The 23,152-nt window shown below is 41.5% G+C and overlaps 1 protein-coding gene across 3 annotated transcripts in view; it reads left to right on the forward strand.

The window, feature by feature from the left end:
• Positions 1-23,152, forward strand: part of YBEY (ybeY metalloendoribonuclease) — a 71,612-nt gene that overhangs the window by 41,619 nt on the left and 6,841 nt on the right. For 2 of the 3 annotated variants that reach the window (XM_069225491.1, XM_069225492.1), the window contains exons 2-3: positions 1,048-1,300; positions 14,608-14,739. In XM_069225491.1, coding sequence (XP_069081592.1) covers positions 1,082-1,300; positions 14,608-14,739 — 351 coding nt within the window. In that variant the 5' untranslated portion in view covers positions 1,048-1,081. The remainder of the gene's footprint in view (positions 1-1,047; positions 1,301-14,607; positions 14,740-23,152) is intronic. The other variant, XM_069225493.1, reaches the window with a different exon arrangement.

Raw genomic sequence — 23,152 nt, forward strand, 5'->3', positions numbered from 1 at the left:
GATACTAGTGGCTGAGGATAAAAGACATTGCACATGCGACCACTGTCTTTGAAGAATATCATATTACCTTCCATCTAATCATTTGGGCATAAGATCCTCTTTCTGGTATTTGAAAGTGTTTACAGAAAGAAGCTCAGCTATATTTACCACAGTTTTAAATTTATAAAGTATCAAGTTGGACACAAAAATCAGCAGTAGAACATATACTAGAAATACCAGTAACAATATTAAATGTGATCAAAGTCCCAAACTCTCTGCATCCAGTAACCCTTGAGTCCCAATTTCTTGAACAACTTTTTTTTCCAGAATAATGATCACATACTTGTTTTTTCAGGGTAGAGCTCACTGGTTTGGAATGACGAAACCCATGTTTTACTCTTTTATTCATCTTATGAAATGTCAGCAGCAAACCAAGTGCTAAGTTATTCGAAACCTTTAGAGGCAATTGTGTTCATAAAGCCATTTTGTAACTGTACGCATTCACTCATCACATGACCTGTAAAGAATAGTGGTACAGTGTTATCATTTATAGTTGTTGTAGAGCTTTTATCTTTGTCAACTGCAAGTATTAGACCACTGCTTCCATTTATATACACTTGTTTGATCCAAATGACAGCATTGTAGAAACCGTTAGTCTTCAAAGTCCACTTGCAGGGACTCACGTTTTATTGGATCACAGCATGATAAAAATTGCTTATGTAAATCTAAAACGGGGAGATCCCAGTTTAGTTGAGAGATGAGTTTAAACAAAGTGAGCATGTTAATAAACAAGAAAGAGCATTCCTTTGTTTCTTCTTTCTGTCTTGACATGTTGTGTGATCAGGAGATCAATCAAGTTAAAGTGGTTTTACAAGAATGTATTCCTTGTATTCTTCCTCATTTTAGCATCATTCATTTTGTCTCTCTAGGTTGCAGCCTTCCCTATCTCTTCATCTCTCCACAAAGTCTGCCGCTTCACACATTTTCATGTTTATACTTGTCCCTATTTTTCTTGTTATTGACAACTCTGTGTCCTGATTACCATGCTGTTTTTCTTTTCTCATACAGGGTTCTCGTTCATGCCAAACATGCTCTTGTTGAGATGAGCCTGGTGCTTCAGAATCTGCAGAGAGTGATCCCCCTCAGGAGAGTTCCGTTGCGCCAGAATGTAGAACTCCTTCGGCGCATTTTGGGGATACAACACTTTGACCTGGGAGTCATTTGTGTTGACAACAGGAGAATTCAGCTTATTAATCATGCATACAGGGGCAAGAACTATCCAACAGATGTCCTTTCCTTTCCCTTTAAGGAGGTAACCTTGGTACTTGTGGCATTCCATTCCTCTAATTTTCGTTGCAAAATGGGTTGTTCTGTGATCACACAGGAATGAAGTTTGACAATAAAATACATCTACTTTTCTTGATTTCAGCAACTAAGTGCCACATTTCCAAATGTTTTTAAGCAGATGATAAGTTTGAAGGGGCCGAATTATCAAACAATTTAATTTCTCTGAATTCTGCAGTGTGGCAAACAGCTGATTTACTTAATTTGCTTGTGTTCCGTAAAGGTTGTAGCCTGCATCAGGTGTACATGGGAGCAGAGGAAGCCTCCAATCAAAATATCCGCTGTGCTAAAAATGGATGATTTCAGTGAATTCAGATCTTACAGTAATTATTCCCTCTTCATGAACAGATCATCTCAAAATGCACTGGGGCGCAGGGGAGTGAATGGACCTAAATTGAAAACTACAATACTATGAATTTATGGTGAATAGAAGCAACCATGAAGTTTGAAAAACTGCAAAACTTCAAAGATGGTGCATACTAAAAGTCAGTTTCAACTGTTAGACACTGAGAGCCATTCAACACTAGGTTAAATTAATCATTGTTAAACACTGCTGGACCTTGATGATCTATTGACAGTTCTATATGAACATAGCTACGCAGAGAGGGTCTCACTCCATGGTAGTGTGTCCACTCCCACTTAGAATTCGACCTGAGGCTTTAGGGGGAGAAAGAATCAGGGCAGTGTTGTTAATCTTCAAATTGAGGGACCCTGAATCCATTATATAAGTTGTTGAGGCAGACACAGCCAAGAATCAACGCATATATAGAAGTGAAAACAGAGTTTCTTTGTACATCTAAACCTACCTTCCCATAGCAAGGTTTAAAATTGGTATTCCATTTTCACATTTAAAAGGCATGCCTGATCACAAAAGGCATTCTCCATCATGCAGCAACAAGATTTCAAGGAGCGTATTGATGAAACTTGGAGTGTTACAAAATACAAGGAACAATATATTGTGTTGTTTCCATTCTTTTTTTTCACAAAACGGAGTGTAGCAAACAAATGTTGTCCCATTCCATACTACAAGATCAGGTTAGAATGGAAGGTGGATGCACGGGTTAATATTTGTAACACACTTAAAATAATTTTATGTTTTAACTGAGATTTTTAAAAATACATCCTGGTCTACAGATAATAACACTCTTTTTACTACTTCTCAATCCTCTTGATGACAAAAGGCTAGAGATTGTGTAGAAGCTTATAGGATGGAGCACGCAAAGAGAGAGAGTGGCAGGAGGGGACAGAGAGAAGAGCAACAAGGAGATAGAAACAGGGAGTAAGAGACATAATAGAAATGACACGGAGGACAGGAATGGAGCGAGGAAGGGAGAGAAAACATTCCCCTCTCACACCTCAATTCTCTAATTTGTCACAAAATGCTCCATCAGTTACTGTTTAGTAAGGCAGTTCTACCCTTTGTTCTGAATCCTTTGACACGAGCCCCTCTCTTCCTTTCCCAAGTCTCTCATGTAGTGTCCATTCACAATTTTGAATATTAGCAACAACATGTCAATGAGGGAACTGTTAAATAAACAGTATGCATAGTTTTCCAGTGCAGCAAAGTAACCTTGAAGGCAGTCGTTGAATCAAAGAAAAAGGTTCAGTATGTAGTAAGTTTTCACAAAATTCTTGTATATTATGATATATATATATATTTATATATATAGATATATACACACACACATAATGAAAAATATTGCACAGTATTTCACATAATGCTCAGTGCAATAGGTGATCTTACAGTGCAAGTTTAGAAAGACAGATTATTTTCAGGTGTATATTGTTACCTACAATAAGACTTATTAAATTATTTGGGTTTATAGACGTAAGAGCTCCTACAAGTCCGAATATTGTATTAATCTTGTGATAGTAATCACTGGATTTATCAAGAGCATTTAGACCCCCTCATAGTTCTAGGGTTTTCATCACAGCATAATCAAATGGCTCGAGCTCACAAATCTAAAAAAAAAAAAAATGAAAACAGCAAGAATGAATCCAAGTCACTTAAGTGAAAATATATTTTGGTATATGTAGAAAAATATATGTTACTCAGGGTGGAGCAGGCAGCTCAATCAGCCCTGCAACCTAAAGGAGAAACAGGAAGAAAAAAAACATAACTACAGTAGGAACAACTGAAAGGTATGCCAAAAAGCACCACAGGGAAGAAACAACTTGGAGAGGTGTGGGATTAGTCAGCACTTAAATATTAAAATAATAAACGGGTAAAAAAAATGTTGAAATATCCAGTTAGACAAAAATTAATGACAGAAATCCTAAAGTTCATACATGGTGATATGTATCCTGAGTTTGTAAGGGTCTGGTAATGAGTGATACTTAGACAACTGGAGACAATGACTACTATGCACTACATAAATGATGATAATTATTGTTACTATAATTTGGAACAGTAACCGTGAGCGCTCAATAGATGCTGTCACTGCGTCCTGGGAGATAAGCTGTATTTAGGAGGAGGCAAACAGGGTGTCAGTGTCTTCTGAAAAATGTGACATACAACTGCACACCACCGTGAGGGGGAAACAAATGTGGCAGAGGCACCATATGCGCATAAGAATAAGGAAACTGTTTAAGACGGAAATTAATTTGAAATTTAAAAATTGGTATGAAATGGTAGGTAAGCCAGAATTAAAATTTATATGGCAAACCCAAAAAAAATGGAAAAAGAAAAAAAACCTAAGTCCAGAATGAAATAAAGCAAGTTGAAAAAGTGTGTCAGGATCTGTAATTTTTGGATCCGAAAATTCGGTAGCAGTAATTATTAATTTCCCCGCGCCCCCAGTCTGGCAACCCAGCATACACTTTCCACCTGCTCAGCGCAGCCAAAAAATGTACACCTTTGCCCCCCAAAAAGGGTTAAGGATTGTACTCTATAAAACACAGGGTAAATGAGGATGCGAACAGTTATTACATATTTTGGGAGAAAACTCGTAGTGGATGGACTCTACAGCAATGATACTGACAATAAGTTAAATGCCATCCCTCTGATATGACCCCTGAAAAGTCAGGCCAACTCTTAATAAGGACCATTGAGTCTTCAAAGTTCACTGTTTATCAAAAAAAGACTTAACAAATCACACAAGTCATTAAAACTACAACAATCTATAAAAAAAAGTACTCGTTCAACAAGCCTTACAATCTAGACATTTTCTTCCCTAAGGTTGTAACATTGGCCAGTTCAGGGTTCACAATCTTGGATATGTGAGTCTGGGATATGTGTTATACAAATTTACATGGAAGGGCATATAGAGTCCAAAATTCTAAACCTAAGTTACAGTTATATTTTTCCATTCCTCAGTGGTATTGAAGTCATTAATTATTAGTTGCAATTTGACATCCAATTAAGCTCTCATTTATTCAGTATTTGATTAACGTCACCACTGTGAGCTGGTTAGTAATAAACTCAGTCACGCGCAATTTGATGGCAGATTTTTTTTTTTTTTGTGACCTGCCGTTATGTAGTGTGAAGCTAGTGGTGCATTTAGAGTAATACACTTGATGCAGTTTGTGTTTTGTACAATGCATAGTGTTCTGGTTTTCCATCTACAATTTTATGTTAATTTACCTGAATTACATCATCTAATGGAATCTCAGAGGCAGGAGACTCCAGGAGGAGCAGTTCATGGAGGACTGAGAAGGAAAGAGTTGCATACTGTACTGCCTCGGGGTGGATGCTGTTAAACAACTTATAGAAACAAGGAAAAATACTCTGTGTCAAGTGGCGATGAGCTGAAGCATCCACCTACCCTTACATGAACCATGTGTGCAGTTTTTACAAGTGATTTCCAATTGTCCATTAATTATATTCACAGTATAAATCACACAAACGGTATGAAGAACTCCACATATTGACGGTATGATGACTTTCTATTATTTACTATATTTAAATTCACACAAGATTTATTTTTGGTTTGCTGCAAGATTTTATTTTGTTTCGCCGCACTGTCATGTATGACAGCCGAGTAATGGCATTACCGAGTGTTACTGAAACCCTATTGATTTTTCGGCGTTGTAGAGAAATAGTGGCGGTTCGGACCCGGTCTTTACTTTTTGAGCAGCACGATGGTGGGGTGGTTACAGTGAAGCAGTTAAAGCAGCACGTGAGGGGTGTGAGGATCACAGCAAGCGCAAGCACTTACTTTGTGCGAAGATTTGGTGGCGGATTGAATCGCATAAAGCACAATGATGCCTAGGAGCGCGTGATTTAGGGCGTGCTGAAGCACGTGAAGTACAGCGTGTCTAGTTTAAGCACTCCATTCCACAGCAGATGTTTACTTCCATATGTTCAGAGGCTGCAACGCTGCTGCTACCTCCCGTTCTTTTCACTGTGGTACTCCAGGCAGTGAAATTGAACTATTTTGAAAATAACATAAAGAAATACCATTTAACATTTTCTTGTGCTCTATGTGGTGGATAATATTTCAAACCTAGTGGAGAAAGACATTTAGACATCCTGATTTTTGTTTTATTTTATTCAGTCTTTTTAATCTGTTATATATTTGTTATGGTAATTTATTGTTTAGTCAATTATATTAGTTTATTATACTAGATTGTTGTTTTACATTATCTTTTCAGGTATTATTACAAGATGTCACATCACTCACCTCAGTATGTCTCAGCCACTGCAATTTTTATCAAAACGGCGTGAACCCGTACTGCCCTGGAAAAAATGGATAGAGTGGTTTGATCCTTATTTAATTGGTATTGGTGGTGAAAATTATTCCATTGCAAGGAAACAAGGCTTCCTCTTACAGAATTTAGGTTTTGAAGGAAGGAATATTTATAATAGTCTTGACTTAATAACCATTGGTACTGCTATTGGAGAACCCAAAGATGTATTTGAGATGTCCATTATTATGCTTAAAAAACATTTTGGAGCCCGGATATAAGTTGTCATGGAGATACACATTTTTTTTTTTTATTATTTTTTTTATGAGAACACAAGCCAGAGATGAGAGAATAGGAAATTATATTGCATCCCTCAAGACGTTAGCACAAACATGTGAATTTGCTGACCTGACTGAGCCTCTTATAAGAGATCAACTTGTGCGATATACCAACAGCCCGAGAGTACAGGAGAAGTTATTAGCAAAGAATTCAACCTTACAAGAAGCAATAACTATTGTTGCGAGTATGGAACATGCTACATTGTGGGTATAAGAGATGAAGGATGCAGGTTCCAATCCTTGTACTTCTACAGGGTCCTCTTCGACATTGACAGGATCTAATCCCACCTCTACTTTATCCAGAGTTTCCATGCCTGATAATGCTCCAGAGGTGGAACTTGTACAAAAAGCTGGACGATTCAAGGTTGGTGGTGATAAACAAAAAAACTCCAAAATTAAATGTTATAAATGTGTCAAGCCAGGGCATCTAGCAAATAACACTAAATGTTTTGCTTAAAATGTCAATTGCAGGAACTGTGGAAAGAAAGGCCATTTAGCTAAAGTTTGCAGGAGTTCTAAAGTAAATACTGTGGATGAAACGATAACGAATCAACAAATTATATTACATGTCGATTGCTCAAGTAATGACAATCAACAAGCTGAAGGAAGACAAAAAACTAAATTGACCATGCTGAGGTGTGACATTGAAGTTGAAGGAAAAATTGTTCCAGTCCTTGCAGATTCTGGATCTCTTTTCACATTAATTGGTGACAAGAACTGGGAGATGATTTTTGGAAGTGACAAAATTGAACTCTCTCCGCCACAAATCAGCCCTATAGGATGTGGCAGACAAAATATTGATTTATTTGGCTACTCTGTTACGACAATAGAATTCAAGGGGTTTGAAACAGTAGGAGAAGTTTACGTGGCAAAGCATGCTGATAACCTTCTGGGCTGGCAACACCAGAGAGATTTGGGAATCATTTTAGACCCCAATTCACCTGACCAAGTTTTGTCAATATTGCATATTAGCGATAATACTGATATTGTGAAAAAGTTTCCAGAAGTTTTTAATGTCAAACTTGGCTTACCAATGACCCTCAAGCACAAAAGCATATTAAAATGTAATGCTAAACCTGTTGTATATAATGTAAGGAAGGTATCCCATTTAATCCTGAACCCTCTTCAAGAAGAATTAAATAGACCATTGGGATTAGGAGTAATTGAAGAAATTCAGGCCTCAGAATGGTTGCTGGTACTTGCTTCCAAAAACAATGAATCAGAGATAAAAATGTGTTTAGGTCTAAGAGGTCTCAACCAGTGCATATGGATGGATCGTCAACCTCTTACAAATATCAGTGAAACTTTAACCATGCTTACTGGAGCCAAAATATTCAGTGTAATGGATTTTTCAGCAGCATATGATCAAATTTTACTCCATGTGGATTCAAGACACCTTCCTTTAGCAAGTGTTATACAACCTTTGAGAGTAATACTGAAAAACAGTATGAATTTTGAATGTTCTCCAGAATGGTAGAAAGCTTTCAATATAGGAAAAAATGCCTACTTTAGGTCATTTTGAAGTGAGACGGCAAACAGTTTTGTCCACTGAAGCCAGTTAAAATGGTCTTGGAGCCATTCTTTCACAAGTAGTGGAAGGAGAAGAGGCGGTGGTAGCTTTTGCCTTATGTTCTCTTAAAGGAGCTAAAGAGAGGTATTATGTGGTGGAGCATGAGGCACTAGCCTACATTTTGGCCATGAACCATTTTAAATAGAACCTTTAGGGTCCTCCACTTGTGCTCAGGTGTAATCATAGGCCTCTTGTACAGATGATTGCTTGTCGGTGTCGAGAACTCAATTCCCCGCATCAAGTGCTGGGTAGAGAGTCTAATGGAATTTAATTGCCAAGTGGAGTATTTGCCAGGAAAAAATATAGTCCTGCTAATTTCCTTTCCAGGTTTCTTATTAGGGATTATGATTCAGATGATCAAGTTACTATATTGTGGCTTAATGAATCAGCCATTGACAAAGAGGAATGGTGTTTTGAGACTGAGAAGGACACTGTTCGGAAGTTAAATTCTGAGTATGTAGTGAAAGGGTGGCCTAATTGAGACAACTGTCCAGGTGAAGCTAAGGCATTTTGGAGTGTTAAGGATTAGCTGAGCATCATAGAGGGTCATTTATACAGAAGTAGCAGATTGGTCCCCCTGTGGGGTTGTGTAAGAAATTGATTAACCTAGATCATGAGGGACATTTAGGTAGGAACCTTACTAAGGCCAGCATTAGGGAATGTTACTGGTGGCCAGGTCTTGACAAACAAGTAGAAGAGGTTGTTAAAGATTGTATACAATGTGCAAGTAATGACAAGTCTAGAATAGTGAGAACTGCCCTGTCTCCTGTTTCTGCTCCGGATGAGCCATGGTTTAATTTAGGACTAGATCTGATGGGACCATTTGAAGTCTTGCCACCCAGTGACAGATTTGCCATTGTCTGTTGTGGAATTCCTACTGATGTTTTTGCTTGTGAAGGAATCCCTAAAGTGATAATTACAGACAGTGGAGCTCAGTTCACCTCACAAGAGATGAAAAACGTTCTTAAAAGCTTGGCAATTTTTCATTTCTGTACTGCCTTCTATGCTCCTCAAGCGTATGGTCTTGTTGAAAAAAATGAACCAACTAGTGAGAGCGAGTGTACAAATTGCTTTTGAAACTAAGCTGCTTTTAAAGGTTGTTCTTAGGGAGAAGTTGTGGGATACCCAGAAATGCACCTAATGCTGTAACTTGAATGTCCCTTTTCATAATATTGAAAGGAAGGTTAACCGGATTCAAATGAAACCTATTGTGGTTATTTTCAAAAGGGAGAAGTAATTCAATGTTACTAGAAAGACTAAAACCCAAACAAGACAAAGTGATTGCTAATCAAGACAAGTACAAGAAGAGGTTTTATATGAGGCACTGGGGGCGCTAGAGAGATTGATATGTAGGAGATGTATACATTAAAAAACCCATGTGGAGTCCCAAAGGGGAATTCAACTTTATGGGACCAAAAACAATAATAGAGGTAAGGAAAAATGTGGTAGTTTTAGAGGGAGGTGAAGTGTGGAGTATGTCACGGTTAGCCTTATGCGTAAAATGGGAGCCTACCCCCAAAGGGTGTCCATGAAGAAAAGTTTAGAGAAAAAAATCTGATGGAAGTGAAGGGGTCTGGAAGAGCATGTGGAAGAGAATGTGTCCTAAACGTTTAAAAGATTTTGAGTTTGAAGGTAATGGGACAGATTAAATGAACATTTTACCTCTATCTCTGTACAAGTACTGTGAGGTGCTTACCATATGTTATTCAGGTATGTTATTGTTGTATCTGTTTCAATATATTTTCTTCTTAATTCTAAATTGGTGAAAAAATCCTATATGTATATTTTGGCTTTCCTATTGTTTTCCAATATTCGAAGTTATCTTCTTGTTCCCTACAATGCCTTATTGTTATGTTATTTCAGATGAAAATATATATAGTGCGGTATAATGTCAGTTTAAAGGTGGGAGATGTGTTATGGCTTTCCATCTACAATTGTATATTCTTTTAACTGAATTATGTCATCTGATGGAATCTCAGAGGCAGGGGATTCCACAAGGGTCAGTTGATGGAGGACTGGGAAGGAAGAAGCTGCAGACTGTAGTGCTCTTGGTGGATGTTAATAGACGACTTAAAGAAACAAGGAGAAGGCTCTGTGTCATATAGTTTTACCCTTTGAGGTGTCTGTCGCACTTGTATCAGATTACAAGGGCACCGAGTGACTTATATGTACGAGGATTTGCAAATAGAGAAATGTTGTAGTTTTTGTGCAGTTCTCCTGTGCTTCAATTCCTTAATATTTGAAGTCAAATAGCAAACAGTATAATTTTTGCATCTAAAGCACCCAATAAGGTTGGGCAAGCCCAAAAATTGGTGATGAATGAATTGGATGTTTTTGATCGCTGGCACAGATTATATGATCCCTCTCATTTTTTCCTTTTTTAAAGAAAAAAAAAACTACCTCCTACAGACGTTTACCTGATTTGCAAAGCACAGTGTTTTTGATTATCATGAATAAAGAATTTGTAGAAGGAAAAAATGTGGTAAAACGTGGTACATTTCGTGTCCTTTTGGGGGATTGTGTTAAAAAACACACCCTTTTCAAGGCTCTTTTGACAAAACTGTTTGGGTAGTCTGTACCCATCCGTTTGTCAAATTAGGTTTGTACCTCACAGAAATGCTTTTTTTTCCATTTACAATTTCTCAGACTATGGAAAAATTGTAAGGTCAACATCCTTCAAGGTTTGTGGTTGCTTACTCTCGTATTAATAGTAAAATACTCTTGTATTAATAGTAAAATGATGTGCTCAGTGAGTTAGCTAGGCCTTTGTGTGTTCAATGTTAAGCCAATACAAAAGGGTTTGTGGGTTTTCATAGCTACCTCAACAAAGCATAAAATTGTCATCAATGTAACATATCCAGTTTATGCAATAAGGCTGATCCTCGCACTATGAAGAATTCAAACACCTCTAATGAATCCAGCAAATAAGATCACTAAATTGATATTCTATTTGGACTTCATAAGTCAGATTTCCTCTCCAAATTGCATAATTTGCAATTCTGGTATCAGTTACAGATTAACCACTGAAAGAAAATAATCTGTCTTTTTGAAGTGTGCCTTGTGATCACATGTTGTACTGAGCATTGTGTGAAATGTTGTATAATACTATTGAGATTTGAATAAATCTGACAGTGCATTGGAATTTTGTGATGACCTACCGCATGAAGAATCTTTTTCTTTGTCTAATTGCCTAGAGGGTAAATTTGTCACAACCTAAAACTGCAGATTGTTTACAGAACAGTCACCTTATTTAAACATGGTTGATACAAAGGCTTACCCTGCCCTGTTTCACAGAGGTATTCTGAGTGGGTCCTCTTGCTGTACTGTTGTTCCTTCACCATTTTGAGCAATAACCGTTGTGCCCAATTCCGAGTTCAGGTATTAGAATTCAGAGTTGTGCCATATTTAGCGCACATTCTCTATTACCGCTCCTCCCCCCTTGACCTGTTTTGTGTGGTAAAAACATGTAAAACCTGTAAAATTAATTGGGTGTGGAGGAAGCCAGTGAAATTGTAAACATGCACATTTCGGTACGGTAAGTGCTGAATAACAATACACCTCATTCAGATATGGGAAATTCTGAATAGCAAATGCCATGTTGCAGTATCTGTATTTACCAGCGTGTTAAATACTTCACCCTTTTCTGACATATTTTCAATGAAGCCCTAAGACGTCTCGTATACCTGTTGCTCTGTGTAGCATTTAACAGAATTGTTTTTCATTTGCCTCAAAATAATGTCTCTTCCTGACATTTCCCTTATAATATGAGGATAAGTCCTATTTGTATATTACTACTTAGGCTCCATGTACGAGTTAGGAGTAAATCTGTGCGGGGGGGAGGGGGCGGAATTTCTTCAAGGATAGTAATTGTGAGTAATGCACACAAAAATGTAAACTGAACAATTCAAAAGGAGACAGGTTGATGTGGTACACAGAAAGGCCTGGTAAATGGTGTTACCGACTAAAACGTGGAGCAAAGTGGAAAGAAAGACCTCAGGAAAACAGTTAATTCAAACTAACTGGACAACTTCATTTTGAAAATAAACTAGCTATTAACACTAAATTGTGTCCTGACTTTTGACCCCCAAGTCACAGACCTGCTCTGGGCACAAGATAAATGTGTGTAAGGGGAATGCTATGGGGCGGGGAGTGGTGGAGGGGATAATTCAAGCAAATTATTGGACGTTGATTGGAACAGGGAACATATTATACTCTCCTAGCAATTTAGGATGGGGTTGGGTGGGGACCTGGGAATGGAGGGACTGCACTAAAGCCCGTTGTCAAGGTGATTTTACAAGCCATAATTTCCAGACAGTAAATGCATGACCATTGTTCCTGCACCTGGGGAATCTTGAGTGCGAAAACAACGGCCCTACACATGATTGAGCAGAGAGGTTTTGTACACAGGAAATAGTCCCTCCTTAACTTTTAATCCAAGCCTTACAAGAAGTATGCTGCTGCACTCTTGGCAAAATCGCATAGAAGCTCAGCGGTTGTTCCCCCTGCTTGTGTGATTTTTAGGTTGAGATTCTACTGTTTTTGCACCTAAGTGAAGGGTACGCATTATGCATTTTTCCTGTTGCCTGTGAAATAATATACCCAAGAGCAACTCCTTTTTCTATCTCTTTGTCTCTCCCTCTTGCTTGCTCGCTCTTTCTTGACCTCTCTTGCTCTTGTTTCTCTCTCTTTGGCTTTCACGCTGTCTTGCCTTGTTGGCTTTAGTTTTCCCCAGGCAATATAGGCCTCATAAAGTATGGTAATCCTAGGCTTTTCAACAGTCTGAACTTTTATGAGATGGTGAACACCGTTAGCAAAATTACGACTGCTCTGAAGTAGGGGGACAAAGGAATCTTCAAAGTTACCTTGGAAAAACGGATTCAGAACTAGTTGGATGACTGGGTGGTTCAAGATAATTAAATTACATTTAGAGCCTAGTTTTCGATTATTGATCTATGATAAATATTCTACAGTAAAGGGTGGATAGCTATAATATGACTCCTTTGATATGACACAAAGGGGGTCATTATGAACATGGCTGTCTGGATTGCCACGCCGGTGATGGCGGTCATTACCACTTACGGCATGGTGGTCCAGACCGCCATATTCTGAACATAGTAGTGAACTGGCTGCAAAGCAGCCAGTCCACCACCACCCTCCGCCAGGCCAGACTCGACCATTGGGCCGACTGTGAGCACATTCGACCCGGCGGTGGAGGCTGGACACGCAGTGGGATTATAATCCCCTTTCTTCCAGGGATTCCCTGGCGAGTTACCCCACCAGGTAATCCCTGGCAGAAAGCATATGGGTGACTGGAATAATCATTCCTGTCACGTGTATGTGACATGCCAGCCCCCCCCTTCCACAATACCTATCCACTCCCAAACCCCTAGAAAAGCCCCCACACCCTGAAAACCGACCTTCCCAACTCTTCACCCCCGAAACCCCATGTTGCCCCCCCCCACCCTGAGCCTCAGCATCCCCCACCCCTACATACAAGTCCCCCAAAACTGCAACCCCCCACATCCACATGCATACATGCACTCAGACACACATCTCCTCCCCCACCCCACATACACCCACGCACACCCCCCTTCCCTCTCGGACAGCACTTACCTTTTCTGTCGCACTGCTCTGGGAGAGAGCGGGCTCCCCGGGTGCTGCTCCGCCACCTCTTCATACACCACCATGCCTATAACTGCTTCATTATAGGCATGGCGGTGTATGGAGTGACGTGGCGGTGAGGGTAGAGTAGCATCCACCCCCGCCACCGACCGACAGGATGGCGGCCCTCACTGCCATCAATGGCAGTTAGGCACCATGTGTCATTATTTGGCAGGATGCCGACTGCCGCCACTGGCAGTCTTTTGTTGACCGCCGGCACGGTTGGCGGCAGGGCATCCCGCCAAGTACATAATGACCCACAAAGTTTTAATTCAGTAGGGAGGCATTTGTAGTGGGTCAGGCTAAGGGACCTACCACTAGATCCTAGCCTCCTGTATGATAAAACTGCTCTTACATGCTACCACTCCTGGGGCTATGGTCAATACCATAACAAATGCAGGTTATCCATGTACAAAAGGGGTAAGTCAGGTGAACAAGGCCAGAAGGAATATAAAAAGATGGATAACTTATAGAACGGTTTATTGCATAGGAATTTAGAGCAACCACGTTTTATTCAAGCATAAAGCTTCAGAATGAAATTGCATAGAACATAAGACTGAATCTTTTTTATGTTTTAAGGGGTTATCAGTTAATGCACCATGGGCCAACATCCTGTACCCGCTGAACAAAATGAAGACATCCCCTGCTGCCAACAGTTTCAATTGGAAAGGGCATGCAGTGGATTTGTTAGACAGTGATGGTGGCTGCACACTTGGGATTTATGTGCAAATGAAAGTATATATCTATTAAAGACAGATGTCAAGAAAGTGAGAGAATATGTGGTTGGAATACTACATGCATTAAATCCAGTCATGCAAGATATGTGCAACTGTAAAAACCCATTCAAAGTGTATCCACCTATTAGTAAACTATCCTATATGCCTAGCAGGTTTTGCTTCAGTGGGCTCAGCTGACTCTGCTCCAGTGGGCTGAGTTGCCCCAGTCCAGTGTGTTGAGATGATTCCTTTTTTATGTGCTACACTTGCTGTGCTCTATGTGCTGAGCTGACTTCAGATCTAAGTGCTGAGCTGGCTCCTTTCCTATCAGCTTACTTGACAATCTTTAAACAACTGTTTTCTATGATTGCAGAATTTGAAAGCGGGCGAGTTACCCCAGCCTGCCTTCAGGGACGAGTACAACCTGGGGGACATTTTTCTTGGTGTGGAATATATTCATCAGCAGTGCCTGGACCAGAATGAAGACTTTTATGATATTTTGACAGTAAGTTTTCAAAGTGGATAGAGGCTAAGGCTGTATGCTTCGCATGCCCAGATTTCTAGTGCTAATGCTTTATCAATGATATCTTCATCCTGTATAGTGAATTATGTATCTCTTCCTACTACCTTAGTGCTTGCTGGGGGTCATGGTTAAATAATACATATTTTATTACTGCCACCTATCTCTGCAGTAGTCAGTTGTGTGCATGTTTGTGCACACACTTGTGTAAGCATGTCTTCAGAGATAACCAAGGCATGTGCCTTGCTCTACTATCTCCTGGTGATATTCCAGTTAAGAACTCTCACAATAGTATTTCATCCACCCTATCCCATCCCACTGTGCTAGTGGGTGTGAGTGTGTGTACGCAAATACTTTACACTTTCCCTCTGAGATAAGCCTGACTGCTCATGCCAAGCTACCAAGGGGGTGAGCAGGGGTTATCATAGCTACAACATTGGACGGAGGTAGAGATACTGACGGTGGGGGGACCTGTTCCAAGGTGGGATGTTGATCCCCTTTGGTGACCTGACGGATCAGATGGGCCTGCCTGATGGTCAATTCCTAAACTATGAGGCTATCATACGAGTCCTGAGAGACATTTGAGGGAAGGGAAGCGAGGAACACACAGTGACGGAGATCTTACAGTCTATGATGACATTGTGAGGTGGATCCCACTTGGTAACGTGGTTCTACCGATCCCTGAACGGAATGGTGGTCCACTTCTTTGGAGGACTGAGGGGTAGGTGGGACCCAGACCTAGGGAGACAGTTAATGGACGCTGAGAGGACTCGGACCCTCGCTTACCCATACAAAATCTCTCGAAACACCCACTTGAAGTATATGCAGTATAACTACATCCATAGGACATACCTTACCCCGCATAGAATTAACTGGATATACCGCACATCAGGGGCTTGTCCGCAGTGTCGGATGGGCGATGCTGACTTTTTCCATATGACTTGGGGATGCCCGGAACTGCAACGCTTTTGAAGGGAGGTGATTGATCATCTCGGTGACATGCTTCATCATAGGGCCAGCTCCTCGTCAGGCCGGCGCTGCAATGCCTGACGGGCCCCGCAGGGGGGCTCTTTGCCGGAGATCTTTTTGAGAATCGAGAAAGCCGGTCAAAAAAAGGGGTGGATTGGTAAATAGAAAGATTAAAAATACCTAGAGGTGATAACTAATAATTTTAATTCTCGTGCTTCAGCCTCTAGCAAGATTAAAAACCAAACACGGGGAGTTAGTGGGATGATGTCCACACACCCCATATAAGTGTAGGTAGGTATAGTAATAGTTGTTGAGTCTCTTAGAAGAAAATAGTATACAAGAGACAGAGCACACAGGGTCCCCTGTGTTACTCTATGTAAGTGGTCAACATGTTTCTCGCTTATTACAGAAGAATTATCTTATGCGATTCGTCAGGACCTAATAACATACCTAATCCATTAAATGGTGGAAATTTCCACAAATGTGAAAGTCAAAAACCTAAAGAAATATAGAAAGAAACCATAGTTAACATAACACAGTTCATATAGGAAGCATATTTACAAAAAATTACGTAGTGCACACCCAAATCGAAGTGCAAAATCACTCAGGTGCCAAGTGGAATATGAACGCTGCTAGAGAAAGAAAAAAGTGCGGAGGCCAATTAGGCAGATAAACATCCACATTGCTTACCCTCCAAAAATTCATGGTAGGGCCACATCGGGGAGTCCAGGCTAAAGAAATCAACTCTGATCTATGTATGTACAAGAGAAGGAACATAAGAAAGACTTACATTGAGAAGAATAGTACTTCATTGAACTAATATTACAACATATTAGGGTAATAAGAAGGGAAAAAGATTCACTAGGAGGCACCTTAGTCTAACTGGGACATCCTCCCCAGGAAGCGGGAAGCCAACTGTGAGAGTTAATTTAGGATTCAACACACAATTCTGACTACTGTTTAGCTGATGGGTCATTGATAGATCAAAAGACACTTAGTATGAGAACCATGATAAAAAACGAGGCTGGGACGGAAGCATAGTTAAGCTCAACTAAAGTTAGTCCCAGAGGATGTCCCAGTTAGACTAAGGTGCCTCCTAGTTAATCTTTTTCCCTTCTTATTACCCTAATATGTTGTATACGGCCTGACGAGGAGCTGGCCCTATGATGAAGCATGTCACCGGATGGTGAGTGAGGGCTCTTGCTTTGAAAAGTTTCGGTTCCCAGTTAATGACTGAACTATTTACTTGAAAGAAACCCACAATACTAGGTGGAACCGTGTGTAATCCTTTTTGTTTTACTGTCTATTGGGAACCTTGCACACGGGACCAGGAGTCACTCTCCGAATATCCCATTTTTTTTGCCCCTCCTTTGTTGCTTCTTCGATTGATCATCTCAACAGCACACTAGACAGGCAAATGGACAATGGACAATGGACTGGCTGTCTGCTTACTGGGAATCTTCGATAGGCCTCTTCCAAAAAAAGGTGGGGAATAGATTTATTGACCTGGCAACCAGGAGGGTGGCGATGACCTGGAAGTCTAGCACGGAACCAAGACTGAGTATATCAGTGGCAGATGTTACACGCTGGGCTAGGGTGGAGGAGTGGGTCCTCCATAGGGAAGAAATAAGAGGGATGAGGAACAGACCGACAGCCCCCTTGTGGGCGGAAGTGGTAGGAACATGGGAAACACTTGAGGCCACCATGGACTACCCTACAAATGGACTGCCCGAACAGGGAAACTAGGATCGCAACTGTGCCAGACACCTGGGACCCCCAGATGAAAGCAAGTCGACGCTGGTGGTGTATAGCCACTGGGCCTTCTGAATACACCGCATGAGCCCGAGAACCATTGATAACACATTGTACTTGCTTTGTCTGTACACAGAGTAAGATGAGGGTCAATCATCAGTGTGGGGTGCATATCAAATGACAACAATGTATGTTGGTTATGTAATGATTGTCATGAACATGTGCCTTATAAGACTATAACAGTAGAGATGATCATGTGACTAAGATGATGTACCCACCAAAATACCAATAAATAAACATGTTTTAAAAAAAAGTCATTCAAGCTATTCTCTTGCCACTTACCTCTTTTGCTTCCTTTCCTCTGATCTTTGGATCAGCCAGACCCAACAAGCACTTCATAGTAAAAATCTCAGACCTCATCACATCTGCCTTGGTCCAACATTCCTACTCCACATTTCTCATAGGCTTCAACACCACCTTCTCCCCCAAACCTCTCTTGCAACTCAAAAACATAATCCATGCAAGAAGACTTCAAGCCACATCTAAAGACACCCCTAAGGGAATAAAAAATCAAGACAATTTCGCTCAACCGCAAACAAGTTGTGGCAAAGTCAACGAATTTGACACTTAGAATCTTTTTCAAAGAAAACTTGGGTAAGTGTCAGTGCTATTGGTTGTAAGTAATGGGGCCAGCCTACTTCAATTGGAGCCACTCAGGGGAACAGCAAGATCCTCAAGAACAGTTACCTTCACAGAAGAAGCAGTCCTTCAGCAGTTCCAGGGACTTTATCCCCATTGTAGTAAGTTCCTATGGAGTGGTCCTGATGTGAGAGATGAAGGTTGCTGAAGATGCTCCAAGGGCGCTGAGTGGGTGAGAGTAGCCATGTGGTGAGGCTGGGCCTTTGTACCAGCAGTCTTGATGGTCCAGCAAGAAAACATAGTAAAAAAACAGGTCTTTAGCTTCTTGCGGAATTCAAGAAGTGAGGAGGAGACCCTGATGTGTTAGGGGAGGTAGTTCCAGGATTTCTGCAAGCTGATAGGAGAATGATTGACCTCTCCTTCTGCTCCTAAGGTTGTTGGTGGGAAGTGGGGGTAGGGGTTGGGGGGTGTTGTGTGTGTTTGTGTGTGTGATATCGAGCAAAGTTGTCAGGTAGTTTGGAAGTGAAGCCAGTGATGGAGGCATTTTGGTCGTGATTTGTATTTACTTGAATGTGTATGTGAAGTTTGAACTGGTAGCGCTTTTGGATGGGGAACCAGTGGAGAGCTCTGAGGAGTGGTGTGGTGTGGAATCAGGGTGAGAGGTTGAGGGCAAGCCTGGCGGCACCATTTTGGAGGGTTTTCAGTCTGTGAAGAAGATGGGGTTGAGATGCCAGCTTAGAGTGTGTTGCTGTAGTCTATTCTACTTGTCATTAGGACCTGTGTGATGCTACGTCTGGTGTCCAGTGGTAGCCACTGGAAGATTTTACGTAACATGCTGAGCATGTGAGAGCATGCAGAGGTGATGGCATTGACCTGGGATTTCATGGTGGTGTTGGTGTCCAGGATTAGGCTTGAGTTCCTAGCATGATCGGTTGGGGTGGGTCTGGGTTAGGCACACCACCAGATGGAGTTTCTCAAGGTGAGCTCTTATTCCCAAAGATGAGCACCTCTGTTTTGTTGGTGTTGAGCTTGAGGCAGCTCTATTTCATCCAATTGGCGACGCTGGACATGCATTGTTTGAAGCGTGTCTTCGTGGTAATCAAGTTATCTGAGAAGGAAACAATTACATGGGCCCCATCAGCTTAGGAGATGATGTTGATTCCATGGGATCTGATGAAGTTAGCCAGAGGGGTCATGCATGTTGAAAGGTGTGGGGCTGAGTGATGAGTGATCATCCCTGTGGGACTCCGCAGATGAGATCCCTGGATTCCTATGTGAACAGCTTGATCTTGACTCGTGTTCTTCCTCTCTCAGAGGTCAAGTATGATGAAGGCAGTGGTCTGTCCACAGTCAATGATGGTGTGTATATCGTCTGTGGCAATGACAAGGGCTGTTCACTGTTGTGGTTGTTTCGGAATCCTGATTGTGAATTATAGGAAATTGCCTCTTTTTCACATGGTTATCCCCCACTTTTTGCCTGGTATCTGATGTGATTTCAACTGAAAGTACACTAGGTTGCTGCTAACCAGGTCCCCAGTACCAGATCTCTTTCCCTAAACTGTACAATTGTTTGCCCTACTGCCATATTCTTTAGCACCCTCTGTGTCCCAAGTAAATGGTACCCCTGGTACCTAGGCCCTGAGGTGCTAAAGAGGGTCCCTCAGGGCTGCAGCACGAATTGTGCCTCCCTCAGCGACCCATCACCATAGGACAAGTTGCTTAAATCTACTTGACTGGTAAAAAAATAAAAATCTACCTTTGGTGCCATGTAGTGCAGCGACAAATTATGGCATCAATCTCAGTAAGTAAGAGCTCTAATATTAGCCTCTCTAATTATGCCACAAATTATGGCATCAATCTCAATAAGTAAGAGCTCTGATATTAGCCTCTCTAATTATGCCACAGCTAATACTATCATAGGGCTTGAATACTATCAGTTTCAAGCCCCACTACAGCATTTTCTTTATTTTGCCACTTTTCTGCTAGATCCACATACTGGGGCTGGAGTAAGCAGTAAGCAATAATCCCAGGGCTACAATGCCTTTGAGTCTGTGCAAACCTACTAACTTGCATGTTTTAAGGATTTTCCCCAGCTCTTCTCAACTCTTTTCCCATACTGAGACAGGTTGGAAATTTACTCCTGACAAGGGCAGAAGTAGATGTACTTCCACGGTTGGGAGAAAAAAGTGATTGGAGGGAAAGTAAACTTGTAAACGCTCAGTAGATTTTAGCATAAGCAAATATACACATGCATATTTGCTCGTGCTAAAATACAGTTCACAAATATTCTCTAGGACTATGATTTCATGGTCTACTACTGTAAATTCTTGTGAATTTATAAAAGACACTAATTTAAAGACCTGTACCAAGGGTGCACTTTTGTGACTTCCTTTAAGAATTGGGCCCCTAATAAGGTCTAGAGTTAACCAAGACATTTTGATGGCTGATTATGAGTTTGATGGACGGAAACGTCCATTCGCCAAACTCCTGGTGAAGAGGTCTCTGGGTCGCTGGCAACCTCCACACCGGCCCCATTACGACTTTTTTACTGGGCTGACCGGCGCAAAACAAGGTTTACACCAGTCAGCCCAGTGGGAATTGTGCGGCGGCATTGTTGCCAGCTCATAATTCAGCCGACGGCAATGCTGCTGCTCGCAGGATGCACCAGCACCCTTGAAATGCAGACTGTCGGCACAGCAGAGGTCAAGGATGCTGGGCAAGGGGACCCCTGCCATGCCTATGCCACCTGCACTTGTTCTCCGCCAGCCTTTTCATGGCGGTCAGACCGCTATGGAAAGGCTGGTGGAGAACAAGGTTGTAAGCAGGGCTTAGCTGAGTTCTGATTACAACCAGGACCACCGTCAGCCCCTGGGAATCACTGATCATGGTGGGGACGGCAGTAGGTTGGCAGGTCTGCCTGCCAACCTCGTAATGTGGTCGGTTGGACCCCCACAGCCGCCGCAGTCCAATCACCACTGCAAGGATGACGGTCTTCGGACCGCCAGCCTTGTAATAAGGTCCATCTTTTTTTATTAAAATTTTATTTCTATCAGCTGGCTTTACTGTGAGAAATAACATTCTGCTCTTCCTCAAGGAGCATATTGGCACACAAAGTGGTTCTGTTCACTGCCAGGAACTACTGTGGCAATCAGTGGCGTAACAAAACTGGATGGTGACCCCTGCAAAAAACATCAAGGGGGGGGTTGTGTTGAGTGGGCCTCTGGAGCTCGAGCCCACCACATCGTGGGGGCTTTTGTTATACCAATGATGGCAAAGTGTGCTTTTTGAGACCAAAAAAGTTTTTTGTTTGTTGATGTTTGTTACAATGGTGGGGGCCAAGCGACACCCACAACAATAGAGTGTTACAAATGCCATGTCAAAACAAGACACGCACTGATACACCAAAAGACTGAAAACCAATGTCAGATTGGTTGGCTTGCCAGTGCTTGTTTTTCATATTTCCCATCAAATTATTGAAAATGATTACACTGATTTTCCACTATGATTTGTTTTGGGGGGGAATACTAACATGCATCAACACATTTTGCTAAATATTGCTTCAAAGAAATAGTACCTAAAATTTCACAGTAGCAAAACGATTTTTTCCTACTTTTTTCGGAACATTTTATTTTGAAAGCAAGGAATCATCACATTCAAGCTTCTGCAAACATTTGCATCTAATGAGAGAGTATTCTGGGAGCATTATATGTAGCCTCATATTGTTAAACTTTTCAAATGTGTGTGCACTTTTTATAGTGGAACCATGTCAGTAGTGCAGTGTGACCATGAAACGTTCATTTAGAGCACTCACCCTAATAATAAAAGCTTTGCATTAATGAACCATACATACAAGTTCAACCAACATTAACATATTGGCACATATTACCTGAACTGCAAACAGTTCCCTGTAAACTGGCAGCCAAAGGGTTTGTGCTGTTGGGGTTTAGGTCTACTTGTCCCAAGGACAAAATAAACATGTAAACATTTTGTCCTTGACGCCAAACAATGTGTCCTGGGTGTCTGGATATAGGAATTCCACACCCCTGACATAACCAACTTCCAGTGCAGGCCGGGTGTCCTGTTGCAGACAAAAGTGAAAACAGGACATGATACACAGCCTGTGTGCCATGTCCCCTATCACTACATGCAATATATGTAGGTCACCCTTATAGAAGGCCTTACAGCCCTAAAGTAGAGTGCATTATATTACATGTGAGGGCATATCAGCACAGCAGATATGTCCCTGATATGTCTTTAGCGATTCTCAGACATAGTAAGTGGCCAGGGAAGTCATTTTAAATGCAGGTGCTGGACACCTGTCAATACAAGTTCCCCAGCTACATGATGGCTTCACTGAATATAAGGATATTTGGCATCAAACATCTCGTATTGGTGAATCCACACTGATGCCAGTGCTGAATTTACCAATACATGCACCTAGAGGGCACCTTAGAGATGCCCTCTTAACTCCTGCCAGTCTCTAGTGTGCTTGTTGATTGGTTTCTGCCAGCCTACCACCCGAGACACGGTTCCGGCCCCCCTCCGTGTAGAGGGTGTAACACCCCCTTCCGCAAGATGACCTGCTGATTAGCCTTACCAAGGCGGCAAGCTTCAAAGGGCTACCACCTTTGAAATGTGTATCTGGCTCCCCTCAACTGAGAGAAAGCAACACCCCAGCCCTGTCAGACACCCACTTGCCACCTGGACAGGCAGGAAAATTAGCTAGCCTGGTAGGTGTGCCACCACCAGGCTAGTACCACCCCTAAGGTGACCTACTGTGAGGTGGACACGAAATTTCAGAGGTAGCCATCTTTGTAATGGCATACCTTGGAATTCTGGGACAGGGTTATACCCACTTCCCCTCAAAAAGTGGTCATATAGGGGTCATAGTGACCCCCAAGGGCCAGTAGCCTATTGGCTGCTACCCCTTACACACCTCTAATGCCCTTAAATTCAGTTTTTAAGGAAGCCATTGTCACCAGAGAAGCAGATCCTGATGATCTAAGACCAAGGACACTGAAGAGCCGCAACAGCAGAA

The sequence above is a fragment of the Pleurodeles waltl genome, chromosome 3_1 (genome assembly GCF_031143425.1).
Source record: "Pleurodeles waltl isolate 20211129_DDA chromosome 3_1, aPleWal1.hap1.20221129, whole genome shotgun sequence".
Classification (NCBI taxonomy): domain Eukaryota; kingdom Metazoa; phylum Chordata; class Amphibia; order Caudata; family Salamandridae; genus Pleurodeles; species Pleurodeles waltl.